Source organism: Emydura macquarii, unplaced genomic scaffold (assembly GCF_026122565.2).
Source record: "Emydura macquarii macquarii isolate MOO-44397 ecotype Brisbane River unplaced genomic scaffold, CSIRO-AGI_Emac_v2 contig_2422, whole genome shotgun sequence".
Taxonomy (NCBI): domain Eukaryota; kingdom Metazoa; phylum Chordata; order Testudines; family Chelidae; genus Emydura; species Emydura macquarii.
In genome coordinates, this window is record NW_027132559.1 from 19,436,556 (window position 1) to 19,463,648 (window position 27,093).

Here is a 27,093-nt window from a genome sequence, read left to right on the forward strand (position 1 = left end):
TCTGGTGTGGAGGAGTGGCTCACTGGCCTCCTGTTGAAGAGCCTGGGAGCTCTGTGGAGCGATGACTTCCCAGTGCATGTACATGTGCATGCTTTGCAATGATCCTTCTGCTGTTAGAAGTGCTGTAGACTTGCCTAAAAACACATAATCTTTGTGGTCTTGAATCTCTCTCTACTAAAGTTGGGAACAGCTCCTCGTTGAAAGGTAAACTGCAAAGGAAATTATTGAACTCTCTTTGCTCTTTTGATATAAATACACAAAGATGTTTTGGCCTTTTTTACCTTAGAAATAGATGTGCCCCCCATTTCTGGTGCAAGACTCTTTGGATAATTTGGGGGCATTGTAGTAGGCTGAAACTTAGGCTAAAGCTTTTCTGGCCTTTTAGTTACGAAGGGAGGGGACATTGAATCTTAGACTGCATACAGTGGAGAATGATTTCACTGCATTTTATTCTCATGGTGTATTTGTAAGAGTAGGAATTTAATTGTGATACTGTCTCCAGGCTAGAGGTTCCTGAAAAGCAGCATGACTAAGTGTCATGGCACTGAGGAGATTGATGATTAAGTGTTTAATTTGAAAGATTGTCCAAGAATTCCAGTAATTTGCACAGGTACGGTGTTGGGTGGGCTTAGTCATCACACTGTGCTCTCATGCATTTCCAATGGAGGATAGTCTTCCAATAAACATTTGTGGTGTGGGGAAGTACTAAAAATGCAGTTTGAGTCTTACGTTTCCCACTTACGTCTGCTACAGTCAGGGGAGAAAGAAAAAGCCGTCATTTTGACGTCTGTGCTTAAAACAAACAAAACCACCACCACCATCACCAACTTCTTAACTTATTTATGTTGTAGATAAAAAATACTGGTTAGAAGTAATGAAATGGGAATGTTTCTCTCAAATACAATGCCCGATGGTAATGGGGAAATGTCTTTTTACATAACTGCAGAGTAGAATTTGAAAATGCTGATAAATTAGAATATCACTCATACAGACGTCTCCCCTAGATCTTATCATTATTTGTCAAGCACCCATATATATTCTAGGGTGCCTGACAAAACAAGTTAAAAAAAAAAAAAAAAAAAACTGGTCCCGGCTTTAAAAAGAATTCAGCCTAAATTTAACATGAGACAAATGAGGGTTTTAAACTGATCTGAATGCAGAGGGAAGAGGAGGAGAGAGATATGACAAGATGTGGCAGTTAGCTGACACTATTACTCAGTAAGGCATGTAGTTATCGTGATCATTCATTTACTTTTGTTCTTTTTGTTGCCAATCCTTACTTACCGTAGGTGAGATGGCAGAAGTGAGGTTTTAGTATTGAATTGGATTTAGCTAGGGAAGTGGCTTGGAAAGCATATTTCAGGAGGGACAGCGTGTCAGGCATAGGGGCAATGCAACGTGGAAATAGTTATTAAAGAAAGGAATTAAGTTGGTTTCACTGGCAAGGCAGGGAGGATGAGGGAAGTGCTTAGGACAGGGTTCTCAAACTGGGGGTTGGGACCCCTCAAGTGGTCACAAGGTTATTATGGGGGGGGAGGGGAGGAGAGGGAAGGTCGCAAGCTGTCAGTCCCTGCGCATGCCATGCATGGCTGACAGCCAGAACCCTGCAGAGGTTGGTGACTGGAGAGCAGCAGCAGCTGACTAGGTGCTCTGAAGGCATTGCCGCCCCCAGCAGCAGCTCAGTAGTAAGAGTGGCATGGCATAGGGGGTGGGGAGAGGTGGTCATCCGCCTGAAATATTTTCAAAAGGGGGTCCCATAAAAACAAGTTTGAGAACCCCAGGCTTAGGAGACAAGGTCAGAGATGTAGGTAGGGGCTGCATGATGGAGGATCTTTAAAGCAACATCAAGAAATTTGCATTTGATTTGCAGCACGGTGCCGTGCCAATGAAGTCACTCAAAAGAGTGCTGGAAGCGAGTTTTTGAAACAACTCATGGGAGAGATTATTTTGGCAGTGGCATTTTGGATGGACTGGAGCGAAGCCAGGTTGGTAATCGAAGAGACCAGAGAACGGGGAGAAGGCAGTAGTTGAAACGAGGTGTGGGCTTTGGGTTGGAAAGGAAGGATTGCTGCTAAATTGAGCCCAATTAAAGCACTACTTCTCAGGGTAGTGTCCCTATGGGTACTCCATTGTAGGGGGGCTTGTGTCTCTGCACTGCAGTTAGGCTCACACATGCGCTGTCTCCCTTCCTACCCTGTCACAAGCGCACGTGGGCCAACCCCTGTCAGTTTCTTCTCAACTGCCCCAGCTAGAGACGGAGCCATTAGCAGTCTGTTTGTGATCATTAGCTTCTTTAGCATTTTTAATAGTTAGTCTCCTAAGTCTTAGCTGTTTTTTCCTCTTAAAAAAAAAAAAACAAATTTAATTCCCTCCCTCCCCTTCCATCAGGGATCTATTCCCCCAACGTGGTATGCCCGGTTCACCAGGCTTCAGGAAGTGCCTCTCTCGCAAGGAAGCTATCCCTGTGGCAGACAAACACTCTTTGCTGCATACACTGCCTCGGGAAAGACCACATTTCGCAGACCTGTGGTCTCTGTCAACAACTCAGACCCAGGTCTCGAAAGTACAGGGAGTTGAGAATGAAGATCATCTTCATGGAGGCAGCCCTCCAACCTTGCCCGAATCGGTGCCATGAGTCACCCAGAAGACGGGGGTCTTCCCCACAGGCCTTAACATCCGAGGACTGTGGGTCGAAGGAATCAGCCGGGGACACCTCTCGTAAGCCATCAAAAAAGAGAGCAGTGAGTCCCCAGAGTGAGTCCCAAGCTAGCCATAAAAGATCTTTGGGATGCTCAGTATCATCGGCATCGAGACACATCAAGCTGGAACAACAGGTACTGTTGCCATGCCTAGGGATCTGATGGGCACAGGCACTGAGCAATGGCACCCATGGAAAATATAGGAGCAGAGAGCAGTCCAATAAGAAGATGCTGCCAGTACACACTGTACCCTCAGCACCATTATCAGTGCCCCATCCAGCAACAGAGCATTTGGTACAGCCAAGATCCCTGACTCCCTCCACACCGCCAACAGCACCAGGTCAGTGGGCACCGCTGGAATTCCAGCACACAAGAGAACTCAGGGTATCTGATATACCAGAGTCTCCTCTTCTCAGCACCAGGACTTCAGTACCGGGTCTTCCCCAAGGGCAGGAGTCTTCACGGGTACCCTGCCAAGCATCTCCACTTACTCGTGGAGAATCAGATAGCGAGCCAGAGGCAGTCATTTCCTACTACTCCTCCCATGCTCCCTATGATGCCTGCTATCCTTGGGTATACCCTCAACCTGCCCCACCACCACCATGATACAGCCAGCCATGGGCACCACCACTGGGCTCTATTTCACCACCCAGTGGCAATACTGGAATCCCTGGGAGGTATATCACCCCGACATTTCTTGGGCTTTCAGCCTCACCTGAGAGCCCCCGAGACGTTCTCCTTTGGCTGCGGCATCCAGAACCTTGGAACCTCCAGAGGAAATTATGGAGGAACAAGAGGGCAGATTGGAGGAAGAGGTTATTCTGAGAACCAACATATATTCCTCCTTCCCAGATGAGGCAGTCATGCCCCCACCACTATCCCTAGTCAATGATTTCCAGCTCTTCCAGGATTTGGAAAGAAGGATTGCAGACCCACTTCAGATACCCCTGGAGGAAGTCAAAGACAATCACCACAAACTCCTTGACATCCCACCCTCCTCCTCATACTCCAAAATAGCACTCACCGTCAATGAGGCTCTCCTGGACCCCACAAAAACTATATGGCAAACCCTAGCATCGGTGATGCCTACTTGTAAATGGGACAATAAAAAATATTACATCCTGGATAGGGAGACAGAATTTTTTCTCTACCCTCCCTCCAACTATATTGTTGTGGACACGGTAAACTCCTGAGGCTGCCAGCACCATAAGAGATCCATCCCCTGTGATAGGGATTGGAAGCGCTTGGACCTCTTTGAGAGGAAGGCCTACTCCTCTGCCACTTTGCAGTTTCAAATTGCAAATAATCAAGCCTTAATGGCCAAGTCTGACTATGTTAACTATTCGAAACTCAACAGCTTTATGGATGAGCTCCCAGAGTCACAGTGTGACCAGTGCTGAGCTGTCATCCATGAAGGACAGCTAGTAGCCAAGATAACACTTCAGTCAGCCATTGATGCAGCCAACACAGTGCTCCAGTCCATCTCCACGGCAATGTTTATCCATCATGGTTACACCTTTCAGGCTTCCCTATGGAGGTGCACACAACTGTCAAAGACCTTCCCTTTGAAGGCACCAAGTTGTTTGCTGAAAAGACTGACATGTCCCTCTATACCCTTCAGGATTCCAGAGCCAACTCATTAGAAATCTATACACTTGGACAAATTTAGTCTGCAGCACCAACATAAATCCCATACCTCTCAGTACCTGACTCAACACTTTTATGAACCTCAAAAAGAGAAATCTAGGTTCTCCAGATGCAAACCGTTAGGTCCACAGACTTCCATGTCGCAACCATACACCTCAAAATGTGTTGAGATGTTGGTTGAGGTGTTGATGGACCCCTTCTCTCCTTTGCTATAGCTGACCAACCTATCCTACCCATTTAGCTCCCACCTTACCACATTCCCCAGCACCTGGAAATGCGTAACATCAGACTGATGGGTCTTGGAAATCATTTGCAAAGGGTATTTCATCCACTTTACCTTTCTCCCTTCCTCCCTCCACAACAGCCTTCCCCGTCCCTCTTCAGGGACCCTTCTGACAAGAGTTTAGTATGACAAGAAATAGATCTCCTCCATTTAGGAGCCATTGAACCAGTACCTCAACATCTATGAGACAAAGGTCTTTACTTTCGCTATTTCCAAATACCCAAGAAGAAGGGAGGTTGGAGGCCCATACTAGACCTCAGAGCACTCAACAAGTTTGCTAAAGCTCAGAAGTTCAAGATGGTCACTCTAGCAATGATTATTCCAGCATTGGAACAAGGAGACCAGTTTTGGCCCTCTACCTTCAGGACGCCTATTTCCCCTATTTCAATCCTACCATCCCACAGACAGTTCCTCAGATTTACCATAGGGCAAGGCCACTACCAGTATAGAGTACTCCCCTTCGGGCTACGATGGGCTCCCAGGGTGTTCTCCGAGGTTCTCTCAGTAGTGGCCACTCACCTACATTCCTAGGAGATCATGATCTACTCCTACCTGGATGATTGCCTCCTCAGAAGCCCGCTCCTTCAGCAAGGCTCACCGGGTTACCAGAACCTCAATAGCCTTGTTCACAGAACTGGGCCTACAGATCAATGCCCAGAAATCAACCCTCACACTGGTACAATGCCTGGAATTCATAGAGACCAATCTCAACTCGTTACAGGCCAAAGTGCTCTTACCCCAGTACAGGTTCCTCGTCGTGGCCACACTCATAGACAATGCAAAACAGCCCCCTGAAATATCAGATGCTGCTTCCAACTTTTGGGACATATGGCAGCTGGCACAGCAGTGATACCTTATGCCAGGCTTCACGTGCAGTGTCTCCAGATGTGGCTCAGCTCTGTCTACAGACCAAACAGAGACAGACTAGACAAACCTCTGTCACTACCCACCAAGGTCAAAAACTCCCTAGACCATGGAAAAATTCAGCAAATGTTTGCCACAATGGGATCCCCTTTTCTCAAACTTCCCCATTACTTCTCACCACCAACACACCTCCATAGGAAGGGGTACACATCTAAATGACCTTATAACACGGGACAAATGGTCATCCATGAAGATATCCCTCCAGATCAACCTCTGCGAGTTCAAGTCAATCAGGAATGCATGCGTCCATTTCTTCTCGCTGATCAAGGGCAACACACATAAGCGTTCTAACAGACAGCAGCATGTATGTATTACATAAATAGACAGGGAGGAGCCAGGTTGCTTTCCCTCTGCGCAGAAGCACTGAAGGTATGGAACTGATGCATCTCCCACATTACACGATCAGCAGCCTATCTTCCGGGCACAGAAAACTCAATAGCAGAGTCACCTTCCCCCATGACCACAAATGGGAGATAAACCCAGCAATACTTCATGACCTATTCAGGCGATGGGGGACACTGAGCACAGACCTGTTCACCACTTATCCGAACATGCACAGTACTGCTCCAGAGCAGGGATGGGGCAACACTCTCTGGGTGACGTTTTTTCTTTCATGGAACAAGGACCTTCTCTATTCCTTTCCACCATTTCCCCTACTGTCAAAAGTCCTGTTAAAAATAAAAAGAGAAGGAGCACATGTTTATTGATTGCTCCCACTTGGCCAAGACTAAGTTGGTACCCTTATCTGTCACAACTCACAAACATGCCTGCCGATCTCGCTCCAATCCACTCCAGACCTCCTGTCACATAACAAGGACGCTCTACATTCCAACATGAGGTTCTCTGCCTCAAGGCTTGGCTCTATCTTGGTTCCAGCACATAGGAACCTTCTGCTCGGAAGAAGTATGAGAGAGATTACTACACAGTGGAAAATCCATAATACGTCATACTTACCTGCAAGAGTGGTCCAGGTTTCAGACTTGGTGTAATTCCCAATAAATTTCCCCAACCTCCACTACTCTTCCAAAGGTTCTAGACTATGTACTGACTCCTAAAAAATAAGAACTCTCTGTTCACTCAGGGTTCATCTAGCGGCTATAGCAGCCTTCCATTGACAAGTAGAGGGATAGTCTGCTGTCACACCCAACCACAAAAAGATTCTTCAGGGGTATAGTCAACCTTTTCCCTCAACCCTGACATCCCACCCCACATGGGACATAAACCTAGTGGTGAAATGCCTGACTAGACTCCCATTCAAACCCATGGCTACCTGTTTGCTTACATACCTGTCAGTGAAAATGACCTTCCCGGTGCCAATCACCTTGACTAGTGGAAAATAAGGGAAATAGTGGCTCTGATGGCACATCCCCCCCTACACAGTATTCCTTTGGGACACGGTCACACTCAGACCATACCCGAAGTTCACCCCCAAGGTCGACCTTCCCTTTTCACATGAACCACTTTCCGACCTTTTACCCCAAGCCTCACTGTGATAACAGGGAGGCTATACTACACACACTAGGCATTGAGAGGCCTGGCCTTTTACCTGGATAGGACAAAGGCTTTTAGGAAGTCTCCTAGACTTTCCTTTCTATTGAGGAGAAATAAAAGGGCTCAGCAATATCAGCCCAGAGACTCTCCAAATGGGTCTCCTAACTGCATTAAAACAAATGTTATCAGATTCACAGCATGACACAGATGGTATTCGCACGCACCCCATGAGGTCGGTCTCCTCATCCATTGCCTTCCTCAAGATTGTCCCTCTCAAAACTCTGTAGAGCTATGACTTGACAATACTGTGGGCCATCTTCAGCTCCATGGTATTGTCATCTGTAACTGACTCTACTCCGAAGCCCCAGCCCCTCTAGTGATGGGCACTGTTCGGGAGTCACCTACAGTGGAGCACCTATAGGGACTACTCAAAGAGGAAGAAGTTACTCACCTTGTGCAGTAACGATGGTTCTTCTAGATGTGTGTCCTTATGGGTACTCCACAACCCACCCTCCTCCCCTCTATTTCAGAGTTCTTGTCTCTGATGATGTGATAGAGAAGGAACTGAGGAGGGGTTAGCCTGCGCCTGCTGGCTAGCCTCATGGTGGTGAATTTGGTAGCATATGGGGGTCTAATGGACACTGCTACCAAAGTTCTCCGATCAGCAGTGCAGGGATGCAAGCACACTAACAGTAGATCACCCATAGGGACAGACCTTGAAGAACCCTCGTTATTGCGCAAGGTGAGTAAGTTCTTTACAGGAATAGGACTAAAAATGCTGATTTCTTTCAACAAATTGACACTGCTTCAGAACTACCTGTTTTCACCAAAGATGAGATCAGATGAATAGTTAAGGCAGTGACTCCAAATTGCTTTTCAAATTACTGGAAGGCTTAATAGATTAATGAGTGAGTAAAAGAGAGTTACCATGAGGTCTATTGTGTGATCTAATGTAATGAGAGAGCAAGTAAGTTAGTTTCCAGTACATGATTTTACATGTATTTATCTTACTGGTGATTTAAATTGAAATAAGCAGTTTAATATTCCAGTTGCCAATGTGCAGATGAAGAAAAACATGTTAATTATTTGTCATAGTTATCGGAAACAACTGGCAGAGTTTATTTTCATTCTAAATATGTCTTTTTATATCTCTTACCTGGTCCTTGGACCTGTGCCTGGAAGGATGTCTCCCCATCTTACCCAAGGTTATAGTTGGCTTGTGTTTTATCCACAGTAGAAAACTGTGGGACAGGAATCCAAAAGGCAGCTCCTCTGTAGCAGTATAGTACAGAGCAAAGTTTAAACTGAATCAGCACAGCTAGTCTGGACATGCTGAATTATTGAAACTTAAACTGATGCTCTCCCACTGGATCTGTACTGTAATATAGGTACAGCCATGGTGGCTTTATCTAGGTTACTTGGAAAGAGTGCAGCTATCTGTGAAAACTGGCTTGATGGTGATCATATTGTATGGGGGTTAATGAAATTAATTTTGAAAATGGATGGAATGAGTATTTAGAATAAAATCCTGTTTTTAAAATGAGATTTATGGACCCTTTAATTCTAGGAGGTTACATGAAAAGCTTTTGAAAATTAATCAACAGCTTTAAAAATGGATGTATTAGGATACACTGGTGAAAGTGAATAGTAATCTATGTTCCATTCACACAAAACCCCTGCCCTCGAAATTGCTGAAGATAGTTATTGTTTGTAGTGGCATGAGCAAAAAAAAACTTTTCACGTTGAACAAAAATGTGAATAACTAAAGAACATCTTCTCTGAGAATGAATGCTGTAAACCAGCGGTTCTCAACCTTTTTTTCCCCGAGTACCACTCGGGCCAGGTACAGTCAGGTCAAGTACCACTTGACCCGACTGTACCCTACCCGAGTACCAGTCGAGAAAAAAAAGGGAGGGAACTTGCGGCTGGGTTTCGTGGCAGCGGCGGGAGGGATTTCCAGCGGGGTTTCGCGGCGGAAACAATACCCGCCGCCGAAACCCTTCTGCCGTTTCCCCATTTTCGGCGACAGAGTTTCGCAAGGGTGGGTGGGAGGGCTTGTCCAGCGGCGGCGGATTCAGCGCCGCGCGTACCACCCAGCCCTCCGGTAAGTACCACCGGTGGTGGTTGAGAACCGCTGCTGTAAACTATTGTACTTAAGGTTGTTGGGTATCTGGTTAAAAATAATATAACATAAACCGCAGATGATGTCTGATATCCCATGAGTGAGATGGTATGGTCCTTACGCTTTTAGAAACTCTTAACTTTTGCATTTGATTTACTACCTTGTTTTGGGACTGCTGCCAAGAATCCAACTGTTACATAATCTTACACAAGAGGGCTCATTGGCAGTTTTAAAGTTGGTTATTTATCATTCCAGATCACGGCTACACAAAGGAAGCTGTAATATGTATGTAACTCTAAGGTTTGTTATGCAATTTGTGTGTCAAGGTCAGTGTAATTTACCTTTAAAATTAAACAGAAAGGAAATCTAGAAATATTTCACTTATTTAACCATCAGTCCATTTAGTTTTGCACACTTGCAACAGTCTAATCTGCCCACTCATAATCTGGAAAAACACTAAAATAGAGTGGATAGGCAAAAATGAAACATCCCTTTTAAAAATTTCTCCATTATGGTTTTAAATTGGAAATGTTAAAATCACAACTATTTTTTTTTAAGACTGAAAGAATCATCTTGGTGTTGAATTGTTCTTCCATGTATAGTGGGTTTAATGATTTTCAGAAGAAGTGGTCATTAAACATTTCAACTTCACAGGGCATCAAAGATTTCTCTCATTTCCATGCATGTGTGCTCCATACCTCTTTTCCTGACTGATTCATAATGTTCAAAAACATTCATGGTATGTTATTTCTTTCTCCACAGCAACAGCCTGAGTCTGAAACTGTTCATCTGTTCATCCCAGCCTTGGCGGTAGGAGCCATTATTGGCAAGCAGGGACAGCACATCAAACAACTTTCTCGTTTTGCAGGCGCATCTATTAAGGTACTATTAACTTGACTAACTTTCTCTGTTCCACATGATACTTCCAGCAAATTTCCACAAGTAACATTGCAGTGAATCTGGTGCTATTTGGTTTCCCACCAGTGTTGACGTTGGAGTGATGTTTTGGTTAACACTAATGTAGACGCAGTTTACACAGACCATGGTTCTTTTGTTTCCTTCTGTGAGTATGTTGCTTCTCTAATCTCTGTTCACAAGTGTAGATGCCAGTGAGTACTTTACAGATCTGCACTCTAGCTTCATCCTTTGTTGTAAGAAGTTTTTATCCAAAGGTAACTTTGATGATCCTGCTGTCTATGGACCCAGAGGGCCCTGCATGCAGAAGACCCAGTGCAGAGTTTGAGGAGACTGTGTAGGAGTTACGGAACTCCTGCTTGGGTACAGCTCTACAGGGCCTCATCTCACAGTGCATGGAGGGATGAGGCTGGCGAATCCATTAGTACTCAGCTGCCCTGGCTGTTTTCCCTGTCCCATCTCCGTATGTCATCGCATTAGTGGAGGCTACTACAGCCACAGGGTTGCAACTTTGATGGAAGGACTCCTTCTTCTTCGAGTAGTGTCCCTATAAGTGGTCCACTGTAGGAGTGTCTGCGTCTCCACGCTGCTGAACAGAGAACTTGGGTAGCAGTCTGTCTCGCCCACACATCCGCTTCTCCTTGCCTGCCACAAGGCCAGCCAGCGCAGCATGCCCTCCTCAGTTCCTTCTCAACTGCCCCTGGCTAGAGGCGGAGCTCAGAGCTGTCCATTTACAGATGGTTAACTGCCTTTAGTTTTGTAAATTTTTGCCTCCCCAGAAGTCTTTTCCTTTATCTCATTTGTTTTTTGTTGGCCATGTGAAAAGAAAGAGAGAAAAAAAAAGGGGAAGCAGAAAGGTTTTGCCTCCTGCCAGCCCTGGTGTGGAGGTGCCTCTGGGACAAGGGTATGCCTGGCTCTCTAGGCTTCAAAAAGTGCCTCAGTTGCAAGGAATCTGTCCCAGTGACTGATGGGCACTCGCAGTGCATTCGCTGCGAGGGAGAAAAGCGCAGTCCATAAAGGTGTGGCTAGTGCCAGCAACTAAAACCCAGGTCCAGGAAAGAGAGAGTTAAGGATCAAACTCCTTCTCATGGAGTTGGCCCTCCAACCCCCGGTGTCCCAGCGAGAGCTTTCACCACAACCTTCTACTTTGGAGGCAGATGAGCCCAAAGAGATGAGCCACTCACTTAAGACTGCTAAGAAAAGGTCTGTGTCCCCCCACAGTGAGCCCTGATTGAACTAGAAATGATCTCCGGCTCCATCGGTATCCTTGGTAACGACGGCACCGAAACTCTCTAATGCGGGTACCCAGGGCACGCGTGGTACTGAGCCAACAGAGCAAGTCAGTCTTCCCAAAGATCTGATAGGCACGGGCAAAGAAGTACCAGTGCGGCAGGGGCATTTAAAGGCATAGAAGATCTGCCCCGGGGAAGACTATGTCGGCACTGGCACCGACGGACCATACAGCCAGGTCCGCATCTCCAACCCCATCAGTGCAAGCCTCTTGTTACTGACATTCGCCACCAGTACTGACGCTATCCGCACGCCAGATTTCTGGTGCGTGACAGATCTTTTGGTGTCTGATGCACCAGACTTACTCCTGCTCAGTACCAGGGCCCTGGCACCAAATTCTTCCAGAGCATTGGACTCACCAACATCTCCCTGCCACACACCACCTTTCTCATTGTTGGAGTTGGAAAGTGAGTGAGAGGACTTGGGTTCCCACCCCTCTTCTTACCCCCATATGGGACCCAATTTCACTCTGGGTACCAGGCGTATCATCCACCCAACCCTCTGCTTCCGTGGTTTGGCCAACTGTGGTACCAGTCATCAGCCCTCTACCCTCAATGGCTGTACTGGGACTCTTGGCAGGCTCAGAGGCACTGCAAGCCTCCCAGATCCCTAGCACGGCACACCAAAAGGCAAAGAGGCATCCTCCTTCCGCTGTGGCTTTGAAGGCTTCGGAGAGGAAGTTGGGGCAGAGGCAGAGGAGGAAGACACTTCGCAAGCTCATTTCTCATCATCCTCACCAGACGAGGTGGTGATGCCCCCCCTCCACCATGCATGGCTGATGACTTTACATCATTCCAGGAGCTAGCTCAGAGGTTGGCAGAAGCCCTGCAGATACAGTTGCAGGAAGTGACTGAGACTCACCACAAATTGGTGGACATTTTACACTCTTCCATCTCTCCCAGAGTGGCTCTCCCAGTTAATGAGGCACTCCTGGACCCTGCCAAAGTCATATGGCAGATTCCTGCATCTGTCCTGCCAACATGCAAGCGGGCAGACAAAAAGTATTACGTGCTGGTAAAGGACATGGAATTTCTGTTTTTCCCACTCCCCTCCCAACTCCATCATTGTGAATGAGGGTTAATTCTAGGGGCTTCCAGCACCAGTTTAAACCTGTATGACCAAGACAGGTAATGTCTGGAGCTGTTTGTCAGGAAGGCATGTTTATTAGCCAACTTCCACTTCCATGTAGCAAATTACCAGGCCTTGCTGGCAGAATACAACTATCAGAATTACCCAAAACTCAGTTCCTTTTTTGAACAGCTTCCAGACTCCCATAAAGACCAATTTAAGGCCATAATCAATGTCCTTATATTAGCAGTCTACCCACAGGGAACACACAACACCATGGCCGACAGTCTCAGCCACAAATTCTCACATGATCACGAATGGGAGATAGTTGGTGATACTACGTGACATATTCTGACAATGGGGTACAGGGGTTCACTGCTTACTGAACAAGAAATGTCCACAGTTTTGTTCCAGAGTGGGAATTGGACGACACTCCATGGGAGATGCTCTCCTCCTTCGTTGGGACAAGGGCTTTCTTTTTACACCTTTCCCCCATTCCTTCTATTACTGAAGATCCTGTTGAAAATAAGAAGAGAAGGAGCAAACATCATACTGATTGTATCCTCTTGGCCCAGACAGATGTGCTATCTTTACCTGTCACAGCTGGCATGATGTCCACCGATGATTCTCCCTTACGTCCTGTCGCAGAATGAGAGACGCACTCTCCATCCCAATTTGCAGATTCTGCAACTCCAAGCATGGCTCCTTCATGGTTCCAGCCCATAGAGACATCTTGCTCTGAGGAGGTACAGGAGGTGCTGTTACACAGTAGAAAGGGAACTACTCATCATACTTCCCTTCAGAAATGGAAGAGGTTCCAGATCTGGTGCCAGCTCAAGGGTGTCACCCTTACTGCAGCCACCCTACTGGTTGTCTTACACTACCTGTTGACTTAAAGAAATTGGGAGACTCTGTTAGTTCACTGAAGTTTCACCTGGTAGCCATTGCAACCTTCCACCAGCAAGTAGAAGGATACTCAATCTTCTTCCACCTGACTACAAAGAAATTTCTTCTTAATGGCATAGCAAACCTCTTCCAACAATCCAGGTTCTCCACTTCCCAATGGGATCTCAACCTAGTGTTAAAGGGACTGACTAGACCACCATTTGAACCAATGGCCACTTGTTCACTAACTCACCTTTCCATGAAGACAGCGTTCCTCATCGCCGTCACCTCTGCCAGAAGGATAGAGGAGGTAGTGGCTTTGATGGTGCCATCCCCCTTTTACTGTGTTCTTCCTGGAGAAGGTCACAGTTAGACCACATTCAAAGTTCATTCCCAAGGTGACTTGTGCATTTCACATGAATCGAATTCATGAATTATTCAGCTTCTAGTCTTTTATCCCAAATCTCATAAGGATAATAGGGAAGCCGTTCTGCATACACTCAATGTGAAAAGATCATTGGCCTTCTATATGGACAGGACAAGGGCTTTCAGGAGATCCCTGAGTCTTTTCTATCCATTGCAGATAGGTCAAAAGCCACAGTGAACTCAGGTCAGAGACTCTCTAAGTGGGTGTCTGGCTGTATTAAGCTCTGTTACCAATTGTATAAGGTAGCTCCCCCAACTTCAATAAGCACACATTCTATGAGGTTGGTCTCTTCATCCGTTGTTTTCTCCAAGGGTATTCCTATGTCAGAAATCTGCAGAGTAGCTACCTGAGCATCTGTGCACACCTTTGCAGAACACTATGCCATTCTGGGAAATTCGGCTGCAGACACCAAATTTGGTGCTGCAGTACTATCATCTGTATCAAATTAAACTCTGAAGTCCCGGTCTCCAATGGTAGGTACTGCTCAGGAGTCACCTACAGTTGAGCCGCCCATAAGGACACTACTCGAAGAAGAAGACTAAGTTACTCACCTTGTGCAGTGACAATGGTTTTTCGAGAGGTGCCCCCTGTAGGTGCTCCATGACCTGCATTCTTCCCCTCTACTTCGGAGTTCTAGTAGTTGACTCTGAAGTAGAGAAGGAACTGAGGAGGGATTGCCCGCACACACACACTGGCTGGCCTTGTGGTAGGCGGGGAGCAGCGCGTGTGCGGGCGGGACGGACTGCAACCAAAGTTCTCCAATCAGCAGCATGGGGGCGCAGACACCCCTACAGTGGAGCATCCATAGGTTCACACGTCTCAAAGAACCATTGTTACTGTACAAAGTGAGTAATGTCATCTTCCTCTCCTGGATCCTTGCAGTTCTCCACTATATGTAGCCAATATTCATAGCTTCTGTGTAAGGGCGGAGGTTTTGGCCAACTATTGGTAGTATATCTGTTTTAAAGTGCAGATTGGTTGCAGCTGGATTTCTGCTCTTCACTTGCCACAAATTCTCATTGTCACATAAATCAACCAAATCTCTCTTGTTCTCAATTTACTTGTTACCACTTTCCATGTGGAAGCCAGACAGCTGTGAAGTATGTAAGGGTGTGCCTGCAACCAGTCGGTTGGGATACATCCAGAAGCAGGGGCCAGTCTTGTTTAGAGAGCACTGCAGAACAGGCACCAGACTTTGGAAGAGCACGGACTGGACATCCCTAAGCTGGGAAGCATGAGTCAGGGAAGAGTGGGGAGCTCACTAAAATTTGCAGACGCAAGAGAGGCTTGCACCAGAAGGTGAACATTTGCATATTTAAAAAAATGATTGAGGAATCCTGCTGCATACATCTTGGTCATGATGTACTACCTGGAGCCCAGTTTTTTCTTTATTTTTATAGAAACACACACTATAACAACTGGCTCAATTTATTGCCCCACTTAAAACTTCTGAATAGTAACATCCTTTATGTTTAATATATGCTTCCCTTAAAATCTTTGTTCTAATATTTGAGCAAAGTAATATGTTCTGAATTACTAAACAACCTGTTCAACCTCTTCTCTAAGAGTTTAAGGAACGCTTAATTAATTTTTAGATGGCTGAACTAGAAATCAGATTTTTTGTGTTCAAGGTTTGGGATATCCCTCTGTATGTGTCTTTCTGGACCTGTTTGAGGTACATACAGGATGGTGTGCATGTAAATATATTAGAATCGGTATAAAATCTACTTTTGTGCTTGTGCTGAAGTTTGTAGAACCAGTAAAATATTTAACCATAAAAAGGGATTTCAAGAATATATTGAATGTACATGATGTTGTTGGCGGGAATGTATGGGGATTAGTCTGTTTTTCGTAGATGCTGTGAAATTTTAAATTAAAACTTCATAGAAAGCATTTGTATGCTTTATGGCAAATTACCAGCTCTGCTATAGTGGGCCCCATGCTTTTCCCTCTTGTGGTGGGTAGGGCCTTTTGTCCCTGTTTCTGGCGTTGGCTGCTCCAGTAGTGCTCAGTGCTTAAGGATGTGATTCTTTCCTCTGGTCTATTTCCCACTCTGCCCTGTCAGCTTCTTGGGCTCCCTGCCCTCCTTCCCCTTGGGCAGTGTCTCTCCTGGCCTTCCTGCCTGAGGAGTCTCTCACTCTCGTTCCCCTTTGCAGCAGTGTTCTTTTTCCCCCCACACCTCTGTGTCTGAGAAGTCCCTCTGCCCTGCCTGAGCAGGGTTTCCCCAGCCAGGTCTGTGTACTCTTGGGCGAGGGGTTTGGGAGGCAAGCCTCCTTCCCAGCGTTTCCCCTTCACCAGGTTTCCTGGTTCTCCAGTCAGTTCCACCACTCCTCCAACACTACCGCCAGCTCTCCTCACTCTATCCCCTGTCTGTCTGGAACAGGGGTTTTTCATCAGGTCCCTGGCAGGGCCTTCATTGGCCTCAGGTGCTCTAACTGACCTGAGTAACCTCTTCAGTCCACAGGGAACAAGGCTCTGATCAGTCTGGGGCTTCTCTACCTCACATCAATCACTCTCCTGCTGCCTTCTGACCTTGCTGTATCACAGCATGTATCTCTAAGTTGATATATTTTAAGGACAAGAAAGCCAAAATTAACACCCCTGCCCCCTGCCGGCACTCTGTTAATGTTAGTAGTGAGTGCTCCTTTTCTAGCCCCTAATACTGTTTGTCTCCGGCTACACAGATAAGAAATCTAAGGTTTAGACTGTTCCCTTATTATCTGCACTAAGATAACCTCAAAGAAATTCCAAAAAATTATTGTAGCATTAAATAATAATTGTTTTAAAATACACAAATGAAACAGACTACGTAAAATACTTTTCCAAAATGTAATACAGGAATTAGTGGCAAAAAGTGTACTCTGGTATGAAATATCAGTCTGTGTACAAATAAAATGTAAGGCAGCTGCGTGAAGTGAGACTGAAATGTCTGAGATTGTTTAAGTTGGACAGAAATGATCACCTCAAGCTGTGTTCAGTAAGCTTAACTGTAAAGGTGCCTTGAAATTTGGCACCATTTAAATACTTCATGAAAAATCAAAGTGTAAGGATTTGGTCTGATTGTTCCTGCTGTTGGCGCATTTCCTATTTTGGTAGTGTAATAAATGCGCTGCAATTATACCTGTATGTATTCATAAAATAGCTAACTAGATTACAGGAATTAGTATGCAAAGCAAATAGCTAGCATATGTTGTATTCTCCAGTGTGTAGGATATAATGTGAATGATTAACTATATTTTTATTAACCAAAGTTATGTAAAAGTGATGCATGGTGACTAGTAATTTGTCTAAATTAAACCACAGCTGTTAAAGATGAAAAATATCACTTGGCTGTTGGCAAAGATGAAATTCTGTAATGTTTAATATATTATCTGTTGAACGGTGGCAGTGTAATACTAGATGCAGCAATGGAAATGTCTGTTGTGATACACAAAGGATCCATCCACCATGTCAGAAGCTGGGTTAAATTATTTAATGCTATTGGAGTCTGAGAACAATACCTACGCACCCATCATTACTTTATGATGAAATGAACTATTGAAGACCCTGTAGGTTTCTGTGGCTCAGCTCCAGAGGAGCTTAATTTTTTTTTCAGGAGACAAAAACATCTGTGTATCTGACAATCTGCAGGAATGTTTGGACGTTACCAGCTGGATAGGTTGGAGCTTCCTTATCCTGATCCATAGGGGAAAAGTCTTGCTGATGGGCAGTGTGTGTTAGGAAAACGTTCCCGTTTCTCTCTCTTGATAAAACTTGTTTGAAGGTAGTGAGTAAGGTTAGAAATCTTGTTTGTTCAACCAGGTCCTTCCCTGAAAAGCTCTCTTTATACTACACACGCTGACTATAAGATTTTTTTTACCAGGGGCAACAGATCTTTTTCAATGGCTATTAGTTTGTTTCATTCTCATGATTTTTCAAAAGTAAGTTTGCCTCTGACTTAGCCATTTTTTCTGATAACCAGTACATTCATTTAAAGAAAACAAAACCTAGCATGACCAAAGCTTAATGCTGCTGGCGTAATGAATAGTTTTGTGCTTGTGGCAGAATGGAACAGTTTTACTGGTATGGAAAAATTCTTCTTTAAACTTACCTTGTAGTTAGTCACCTCTCAAAACCAAGAAGCTGTGTTAATCTGAAGTTTGTGTTCCAGATAGCTCCTGCTGAAGGACCAGATGCCAAGCTCAGAATGGTTATTATCACCGGACCTCCAGAGGCTCAGTTCAAGGTACTGTGTATGAAAACTTCCATCCCATTTGTCAATTTGTAGTTGACTTTGTCTTGTAGGAGGAAACATTAAAGAAATACTCAACTGGAAGGCACCATTTTATTCAGAATTTTAATAAATAGTTGGTATGCAGAGTAATTGTAGACATGTCAGTGCCAGGGCATTAGAAAGACAAGGTAGGTGAGGTAATACCTTTTATTGAACCAACACCTTTTGGTGAAAGAGAGAAGCTTTCAAGCCACACAGCTTTGTGTGGCTGAAAAGCTTGTCTCTCTCACCAATAGAAGCTGGTCCAAAAAAAGATATTACCTCACCCACCTTGTCTCTCTAATAAATACTTTGGTCAAATAGTTCCTTGATTTTCCCCCTTCCCTCTGCCAAATGAAAAGTCATACAACCATGTGGGTAAAGAAACATTGTTAAGGGTGACAGCCTGGTCACATTAAAGTTAGTGGAAGTTTTGCATCACTTCATTGTGATCAGAATTGGACCTAATAATAAATACAACACACAAGAAAAAATAACCATATGACACCATAATCTCCCCCACCTTCACCTATGAGCATGATGGTTCAGTCTTTCTTGGCTGGTTAAAAAATACACATGACAGTTAACTGCATTTTAATTGACAAAATAAAGTTGGTTGATAGATTAGAGTTTGGATCTTTAGGCTTCCCAGGTTACTAATTTGTTCTAGATAGAAATGCCTTTTTGGGCACCTTTTTAGATGAGTGGCATGGTTCTGATTGTATTTACAATGAAACTATGCTGAGATGTCCCAACCATCATTTGCCTCTCTCATACATATCAAATGATTGAGCCTCCATACACCTCAGCAAGAGTAACAAGTGAGTATGGTATAAGTGCAGATACCAAGTTAATTTCAGTTGGAGAACACAAAATAAGAGTGGATCAGAGGCGGAAATGACACCAAAGTCACTCTGTCCTATAGCAGCCTGATTGCTTCACAGGTAAGGCTTGTAGCAGGTAGACAAGTCACTCTCAGCTTCACATCATTTCAGTGCTATCTTGCTCATGTGGGTTTACAGCCTTGCTTTTTGTTCAAGTGCTGGCCCCTATATATATTCACTGTGGGTATGCATGCACTCTACATGCTTGGAGTTGGAGAATTCTTGAAAGCACTGTCTGTTGATCCAGGCACGTGTCCTCACTCTTTGTGTTTCCAACCAAGAAGATAACGGGCAGAACAGACTGACTGCGGCTCCAGTTCCTTCTTACCACTGCATGGCCTGGGTCTGAACCTCCAGTGTCCAGAACTTTGTCTGCCTTTATTCTTTGAACTGTAAATATATAGTAAATAGTTCAGAATTTTAGTCTATAGTTAGTTAGTTAGATTCCCTGTACCAACGACCTCTTCTCCCACCCTCCCACCCCCAATGAAGGGTTACTGGACTATGCCCAGAATGCCAGGCTTCAAAATCTGTGCTGCTTGCCTGCACTTCTTCTCAGTCAATGACAGCCATCAGTGCTGCCTGAACTGCCTCAGGGAGGCTCATGTCACGGCAAGGTGCGGTATCTTCCACTCTTTCCTCAGTCATGCTTGCGAGAGGCAGAAACTTCATGTTCAGAAGTAGCTAATGAAGAAAACAAACGAGGCTGCAGTCGGACCCTGGCCGGGGAGCCCCCCTGTACGTTGGTATGGCTTAGCAAGGATTGCACCTTCTGCCATGAGGTCTGACTAAGCAGCAAGGGAGCCTACTCCTCCGAAATCAACCTCCATCTCAACATCTGCTTTGGAACCAATGGTACCTCATTCCATGGGAACCTCCACAACTGCCCTTTGACCCATTCTGCTGGCCATACTGGGGACCAGGGACCCATACTCCCATCTTGTAGGGTCGATATGATCTATTAGGGAGTGAGTTCAGACCTCCTCTGTGAGAGGGTAACCAGAGTTTTCTCCTAACCCCTTGGAAGAGTAAGATTACAAGCTTGATCCAGTGGTTCTGCCAGTACTAATGAGACTGTCCTCCTCTGAATGAAGCAGTCACTCCAGGTTCCCCATCCTCTTCTCCCACCTGTTCACCAGCACTCAAAGAAGAAGAGAAAGTTACTTACCTTATAATGACTGGAGGTTCTTCAAGATGTGTAGTCCTTGTCTGTATTCCATTACCCATCCTCCTTCCCTGCTTTGGATCATTTTGAGAAGGAACCGGAGAGGCGGATGGTCCACTCTGCCTTTTATGCCTTTGGTTGGAGGCATGAGTAGAGCAAAGGCACATGCATGGACAAATGGGCACTTCTTTCGAGAAGTCTCCCACTCTGGGTGCATGGAGTGCATGTATACGCACAGTGCAATATAGAGAGGGAACATGCATCTCGAAGAACCTCCAGTTACTTTAAGCAACTTCCTTATTTCTGTTTCAGCAGCAGCTTGCAAATTGAGAAGATAGTTTTCAGACTTTTATATCATATTTCATTTTCAAGTTTAGAAATAATGAGGAAATAGCCTTCCTCTCCACCTCCTTGGGTGACACAATGGAAGTCTTGCAGAACATCCAGGGAAGAATCGCTAAGGGACACCGGATGATCACACAGGGAACATCCAATTTGGTACCAAGCAATGTGCCCTTCTCACTATCCATAACAGCTGTGTCTGGTACTGGTTCCTTGGGGGAAGAGGAGGAACACCTATAATAGGAAGCCAGCTTCATCCACAGTCTCCAGAACCAGTTCCCATCACTAAAAAAGCAGCACCAGTCAATTCAGGCTCCTCTTCTGTCTCAACCACAGCATATGGGAGGTGAGGGAGAATACAATGGAGATGACAGCTGTCCAAAAATTCGTCAGCCTCCAGCCATTTTATCATCCTCCAGAGATGAAACAGTTAACCTCCCTTCCACTGCTTCTGTGGATGAGCTAAAAGTCATTCAGGATTTCTAAAAAAAACTAGTGGATTTGTTGGATATCACAGTAGAGTTCTGCCACAAGAAATAACACAAGCTTCTAGATATCCTACAAGCTTCCTCTGAGGCAACTTGCCATTCCCATTAATGATGGACTGCTTGAACCAGCCAAGATGATTTGGCATATGCTGGACCAACTGCAGATCCTCCTCCCTAACAACCCTCCCTTTGGCAAGCATTTTTGGCAAGATTGGGCTGGGATAAGCTTGGATTCCTCGGCCCTGGAGACAGTCAGCAAGAGGTCTCTCATTGCATTTCAAGCTGTTCCTGTCCCTCTGCAGAGACACTTCTCATGAGGAAATATTGAAGCAAAAATTAGATTCCCTCATTCAACCTGGAGCAGTAAAAGAAGTGCCCCACAATTCAGGGGCAGGAGATTTTGTTCTCACTACTTCCTAACACCATAGGAAGATGGTTGAAGACCCATCTTCTGTGTTCACTGTCTAAAGACCTTTATCCTTTGCTTCAAATTCCCTATGATTACCCTTGCCTCTATAATCACCTCCCTGGATCCCATGTACTTATTCATGGCTCTCGACCTTAACTTAGTGTTAACTCAACTTATGGGTCTTGCCCCTTTGAGCCACTGGCTATCTGTTCTCTTTACCACCTGCCAGTGAAAACAGCCTTTCAGCCAGGAGGATAGGAAAGATCCAGGTCCTCAAGATAGGTCTCCTGTACACCATCTTTCACAAGGACAGGGTTGTCCTCAGACCTTGCTTGGTGTTTGTGCCTAAAGTTGTTTCTGATTTCCACCGTTCATTTCCTCATTTTCTGCCGTAAACTCTATTCCACCCCAAGCAAAATGAAATTTTACATCAAATGTCATGAGAGCATTGTGCTTTGTGTTTAGATAGGCCAAGCCACTCAGGTCTACACCTAGATTCTTCTTGGTGATAGCTGAAAGGGTTAAGGGACATCCCGTATCATCCCAGAGGCAGACTAGGTAGGACTTACTGTCAGGATTTGTTACATTTTTGGCTAAAAAAGTTCTGCTTGGACATATTAAGACTCCAATCCACTAGGTTTCAGGCATCATCTGCATCCTGCTTAGGTAACATCCTCCTGTCAGAGATGTAGAGCAGCAACGTGAACCTTGTGTGGTTGGGACACTTCCTTCTAACATTTTTTGAGTTGGAGACTAAATGTCTTTCCATTCAGGTAGTTTTTCCTACAAAAACAAATCTAGCCCTCATCTTTTTCTTCAGATTCTTTGTTTGACATCATTTAAATGTCTTGTATATTAAGATCTTGAAGACAGGTCCTGGATTTATCCATTTACAAACTGCTTTCAAATTAGGATTATAAGGTAACGTCGGACTCCTGGCTTTTGGTGTCTGTTCTGCAAGAATGTAATTGAAGTCTAAATCACAAAGCAAATCCACGAAGTTTATCTTCCCCTGTTGTAGAATAAAACTTCATGGGAAATGGACAATGGAAAAATTTACTTGACTGCTAATTTTTTCTCTCTGAAGTTTTAAAAGAACAGAAGACTTAATTTGGCACATTTTAAGATGTCGGGGTAGTAGAAACAACATAAAAACGCTCTAAGATTTCAGGCAAGTTTCTTATAGAAAGGAATTTAACATCTGTATGAAGATGGATAGCCGTTGGAAGTGTAAGCAGTTTTCCTTGGAGTTCTTGGATCCATCTATGTGTAATTTAACTAATGCATTTGGAGTTTCTGAGGCTTGTTATTGTAAACGCATGTCTTATTCCTTTTCAGAGAATTATAATAGATGTTGTACCTTTAGGTCACATGAGTGTATCTCATGTTAGAAAAGTCACTCCATGATGGACCACAGCACTAATCTAATTTACCTTACTTTAGGGTTTTGTGCCCAACCTAAAATGGAATGGAAAAGGGATGATGTCACATTGATCTTGAATCTAAATTGGCCATTTCTTTGGTGCATTACACAATCTGAAAAAATGTGTTCTAGATTAAAGATGGGGGGAAAGGAAGACTGGCTATTTCAGGTTGAGATTTGGTGTTGTATGTGTCTGTTTTACTCCTTGCATTTTTAACCAACCCTAGTACTCAAATGATATAAGGATCTGTGTGAAGTTGGTGCATCTCTTTCTGATCAGGTCCCTAGACTTCAGTTTTGTGGAAGCAGATACTGACATATTTTACTAGGATAGCAGTAGCAGTCGTAAATTTTCCAAACTATTTCCTTAGAAGAGGATACTTTCGTGGACAAAACACTGAACTAGGAATCGGGAGATCTAACATTTGTTCCTGTAACAACCACGTGCTTCTTGTAGAACCGTGGGAAATTGCATAATATCTGTGCCTCAGTTTTCCTGTCTGTAAAATGGTGCTCATGCCTCCCTAGCTCAGAGATCTTGTTAGGAGCTCAGGTACTATGTCACTGAGCATCACAGAAGAGCCTATAAATAAAGCAAATTATGTTGGCTGTTGTGTGGATATTTGTCACCTTTTCTAATTTTCTATTCTAATTTGCTATATTGGTGCAGTTTCCATGGTCCACAAGAGATCTCGGTAACTTATCCACCTGTCCTGTAGTTAAAATAAGCTAACTTTTTACAACTTTGCCAAATCTAGTAGTAGAGGTTACTGCAGATTCTCATTTAATCAAACATTGTTTACCACTTTCTTTTTAAATCCAGAACCTCAGCTAGAAAGGCAGCTACTTTCACTAAAATTGCAAATAGCTATTAACTTTAATTTACCTAGAATTAAATGACTTAGAAAAGAGAGGATTTGAAGCAGGGCTGGTGAACGGCTTGGGGAAGAAATCTCAACCAGTCTGAACAAACGCTCTTCAAGTCTGCTATACAGAACCTGAACATCACTGGTTCGATACAGCAGATAGTGACCTCAGTGTCATTAAAGCATCACCACCAAGAGCCCATCCCCAAAGCACAGACGGCAGGAGGGGTCTGACATTTTCTTGTGTGACGAGCTTTCTTCACCCACCCATGCACTTTCTCTGGAACACAGGAATGGTGAAAAAACAATGCATGTCAGGTTTTCCAAACTTTTCTGTTAGGGTCTGATGGCCTGACTTTCAGAGGAGCAGAACATCTGCAACTCCCAGGCCACAAATTTGATTTCACCTACCTCTATTTCAGTGTTTCCAAGAATCTCTCTCCTTTTTTTTTTTTTTTTTAATGGATTAGATTTTTTGAACAGATGTAGTGACATGACAAAAGATTTAAGATAAGTTACCATTTATTATTGACTGTAACAGGTTTTTGGATTTTTCATGTTACAGTAACATTAGCTGAAATGTGGAAGACTGTTCCTCTGAGAGGGTCACACTTTTAGGGTGTATTACTGGTCCTGACTCTCTATTAGGAGACACAACTTTGTTAGAGCTCTGCTAGTAGCTACTTGATTTCTTTCCTATCTATCACTCTTTGTGTTCTAATCCTGCTGTGTACTGATGTGATTGAGAAAGGGGGGGGGGTAAATGTTTTAAGCCTCGCTGATCTTTAATATACATCACTTGGATATCCCTTGCACCAGTGTCCCAGTGGACTTGTTTTCTGATATAGCTTGGGAAGCATCAACCTGACGTTGAAAGGCGTAGAGTGTCGAAGAGTGATCAGTTATTACTCAAGACTGCCTGTGAATGAAAGGGAACAAAGAAATAGTTGCTTGAGAAGCAACTAAAACTATTACAGCAAAATCCTGAGAAATTTTGGAAAGATCCGAGATTCAACTGTCCACTTGTAATGGGCAAACTCTCCTGTATTATTTTATTATTGCCCACTACTACTATGTACCCAATATTGCAGTAGGGTGATGCATTGGTTAAAATGACAGCACTCCAAGATGCCACTCATCGCTATACTGGGAGACTTAATCTCCCACATTAAAAACTAAAAATCAGAGCTAACCTTTGAACTAATATACATTGCATTTAATTACACGGTAATTAAATGTAAAGTCACAAAATCTGGTGTAAATTAAGTCTGTCACATGGTTTTGCTTTGAATTCACCATCCTTTAAAGAATGAATTTCAGAAATGTCTACTGCTCGAGCCAATAAACTGCTTTATGTGCACCTGGTGATAATAAAAATATGACATCTGGCACATGATTTTCTTCCCTTGCGACCCTTTACTGCTGCTCTACCTCTAGAGAGAGAGACATTCTAGCAATAATTCAAAAGGGGGGATTATTCTACTGGAAAACAGTAGAACGTTGTTCATTGTTATGCCGTCGTTACTTGATACTCATCGGTGGCTTGTCGAGCCTTCTTTAAGGATTTGACTGTAGTATCTTCTAGTTAGGAATGTGAACATCCTTTCATTTAAAAATAAATTACCAACTGCTTTTACAAGAAAAAAATCTTTCTGGTTTGCGCATTTGTACATGGTCACTTTCCCTTTGGGTGGGTTTTAGTTAATTTTTTTTAAAGGTGACTTGATTTCAGGATGATGCTGTCCCTTTAAAACTAAAAATATTAATTACTTTTGCAGGCTCAAGGGAGAATCTATGGAAAACTTAAAGAAGAAAATTTCTTTGGACCTAAAGAAGAAGTGAAACTTGAGGCTCATATAAAAGTGCCATCCTATGCTGCTGGTAGAGTTATTGGTAAAGGAGGCAAAACGGCAAGTACTTAAACAAAACCTAAATAATGAGACACAAGAAATCTAGGTGAAGGACATTCAAAGTATAAAATCTTCCCTTTAGCTAATTCACATTTTAACTCTTTGCATGTTAATTTTAAAGTTATATGTGCTATTTAAACTTGTTTAGTTCTTCAGGTTTTTCCTCTCTGCAGCCTCCAATTCAAGTTGTGCCAATTTAATAGAATTATCTCTTTAAAAACAAACACAGGCCCCAATTGCATCCACATAGGTGAACCACTGCCCCTGCATGGATCCGATTGTAGGTTTCAGGGCTTAAAATGGAAATACAATTCCTCTTCCATTCAGAATGATAGATTCCTAATTAGAAGCCTGAGTCTATAAAGTCTTTCTCATTCCAGTGGCCCTATTGACTTCAGTAGGATCAGTTGCTTGAGTAAGGGTTTACAGCAGTGGTCCCCAAACTGTTGGGCACGCCCCCTCCATGGGACCACGGAAGAATGTTGGGAGAGAGGGGTCCAGGCCAGCAACCAGATGGGGTGGGAAGGGAGCACTACCCAGGGCGCTCTGCCCCCAGTTCCCAGCCACAGTCCAGGCCCCGGCCTGGAACTCCAGCCCTCAGCTCCTGGGGGAGCGCAGATCAAAAAATTTGGGGATCACTGATTTACAGAATTGTATCCCATATGTATCAAGCAGATGGAAAATGAAACACTGCTGGGCAAAGTCTTCCAGTGTGACGCACAAATAGAAAACGGTGCTTTGGGTGTTGAGACATCCCTTGACTGTGGAGGGTAAAATCTTGACCTGTTCTAGGTATGATGCTACTTTATCTTCACCTGCTGCCACTGCATACAATTACTTCTGTTTGGTGCTGAATATCGTTGAGTCTTTCATAGATTTTTAAATCCAGAAGGGACCACTATGATCTAATCTGGCTTTCTGCAAAGAAATTGCACAATTTTCACTGGTATGGGTCCATCCAGTAGTGCAATGAGGCCTTGAACCTACACCCCACTTACTAAGAGGCAGGTGACTAGTACCTGCACTGCGATTATTCCATCAGACCCAGTGGGAGTTGAGGATTCTCAGGACTTCAGCTCTTCTTTAGAAATCCCAATGGAAATGAACATACAAGAGAGCTGTCCTTGAAGATTCCTGCATATGCAATGGAAGCTTTCTAGGGTGATGGGGCTTCAGTTGCCTATAGCTTAATTTATGCATTTTGTCCTATTGTGATGTACACAGGTCTGTGGACCATGGATTGAGAACTCCTACACTAAACACATGGTGTTGTCTTTAATACAATAAACGGTTTAAGCAAATCTCTTACTTATTCTGATGTTCCCCTAGTGCAATCTGAACTGGTGTATTGCTGTGTCACCCCAATCCCTCACTCTTGGAGCCCGTTTTACTCTGCTCTGCTGTGAGAACCCCCACTTCTGGGCAATTGTTGCACAGCCACCAGCAAGCAAGATGCTCTTAACTGAGTGAGTGCTTCTAGCCAGCTACTCTTTGGACTGTGCAACAGAATGACCCCAGGCATACCCCCAGTCCCAGATGCATCCTAAGAACTTCCGTTTTACAATGTTCAGTGATGCCCACTGCAAGTTCATATAGTTTGTCA

The 27,093-nt window shown here is 44.2% G+C and overlaps 1 protein-coding gene across 2 annotated transcripts in view; it reads left to right on the forward strand.

The window, feature by feature from the left end:
* Nucleotides 1–27,093, forward strand: part of IGF2BP3 (insulin like growth factor 2 mRNA binding protein 3) — a 161,885-nt gene that overhangs the window by 129,645 nt on the left and 5,147 nt on the right. For both annotated transcript variants that reach the window (XM_067562069.1, XM_067562068.1), the window contains 3 exons: nt 9,929–10,048; nt 17,902–17,976; nt 25,359–25,490. In XM_067562069.1, coding sequence (XP_067418170.1) covers nt 9,929–10,048; nt 17,902–17,976; nt 25,359–25,490 — 327 coding nt within the window. The remainder of the gene's footprint in view (nt 1–9,928; nt 10,049–17,901; nt 17,977–25,358; nt 25,491–27,093) is intronic.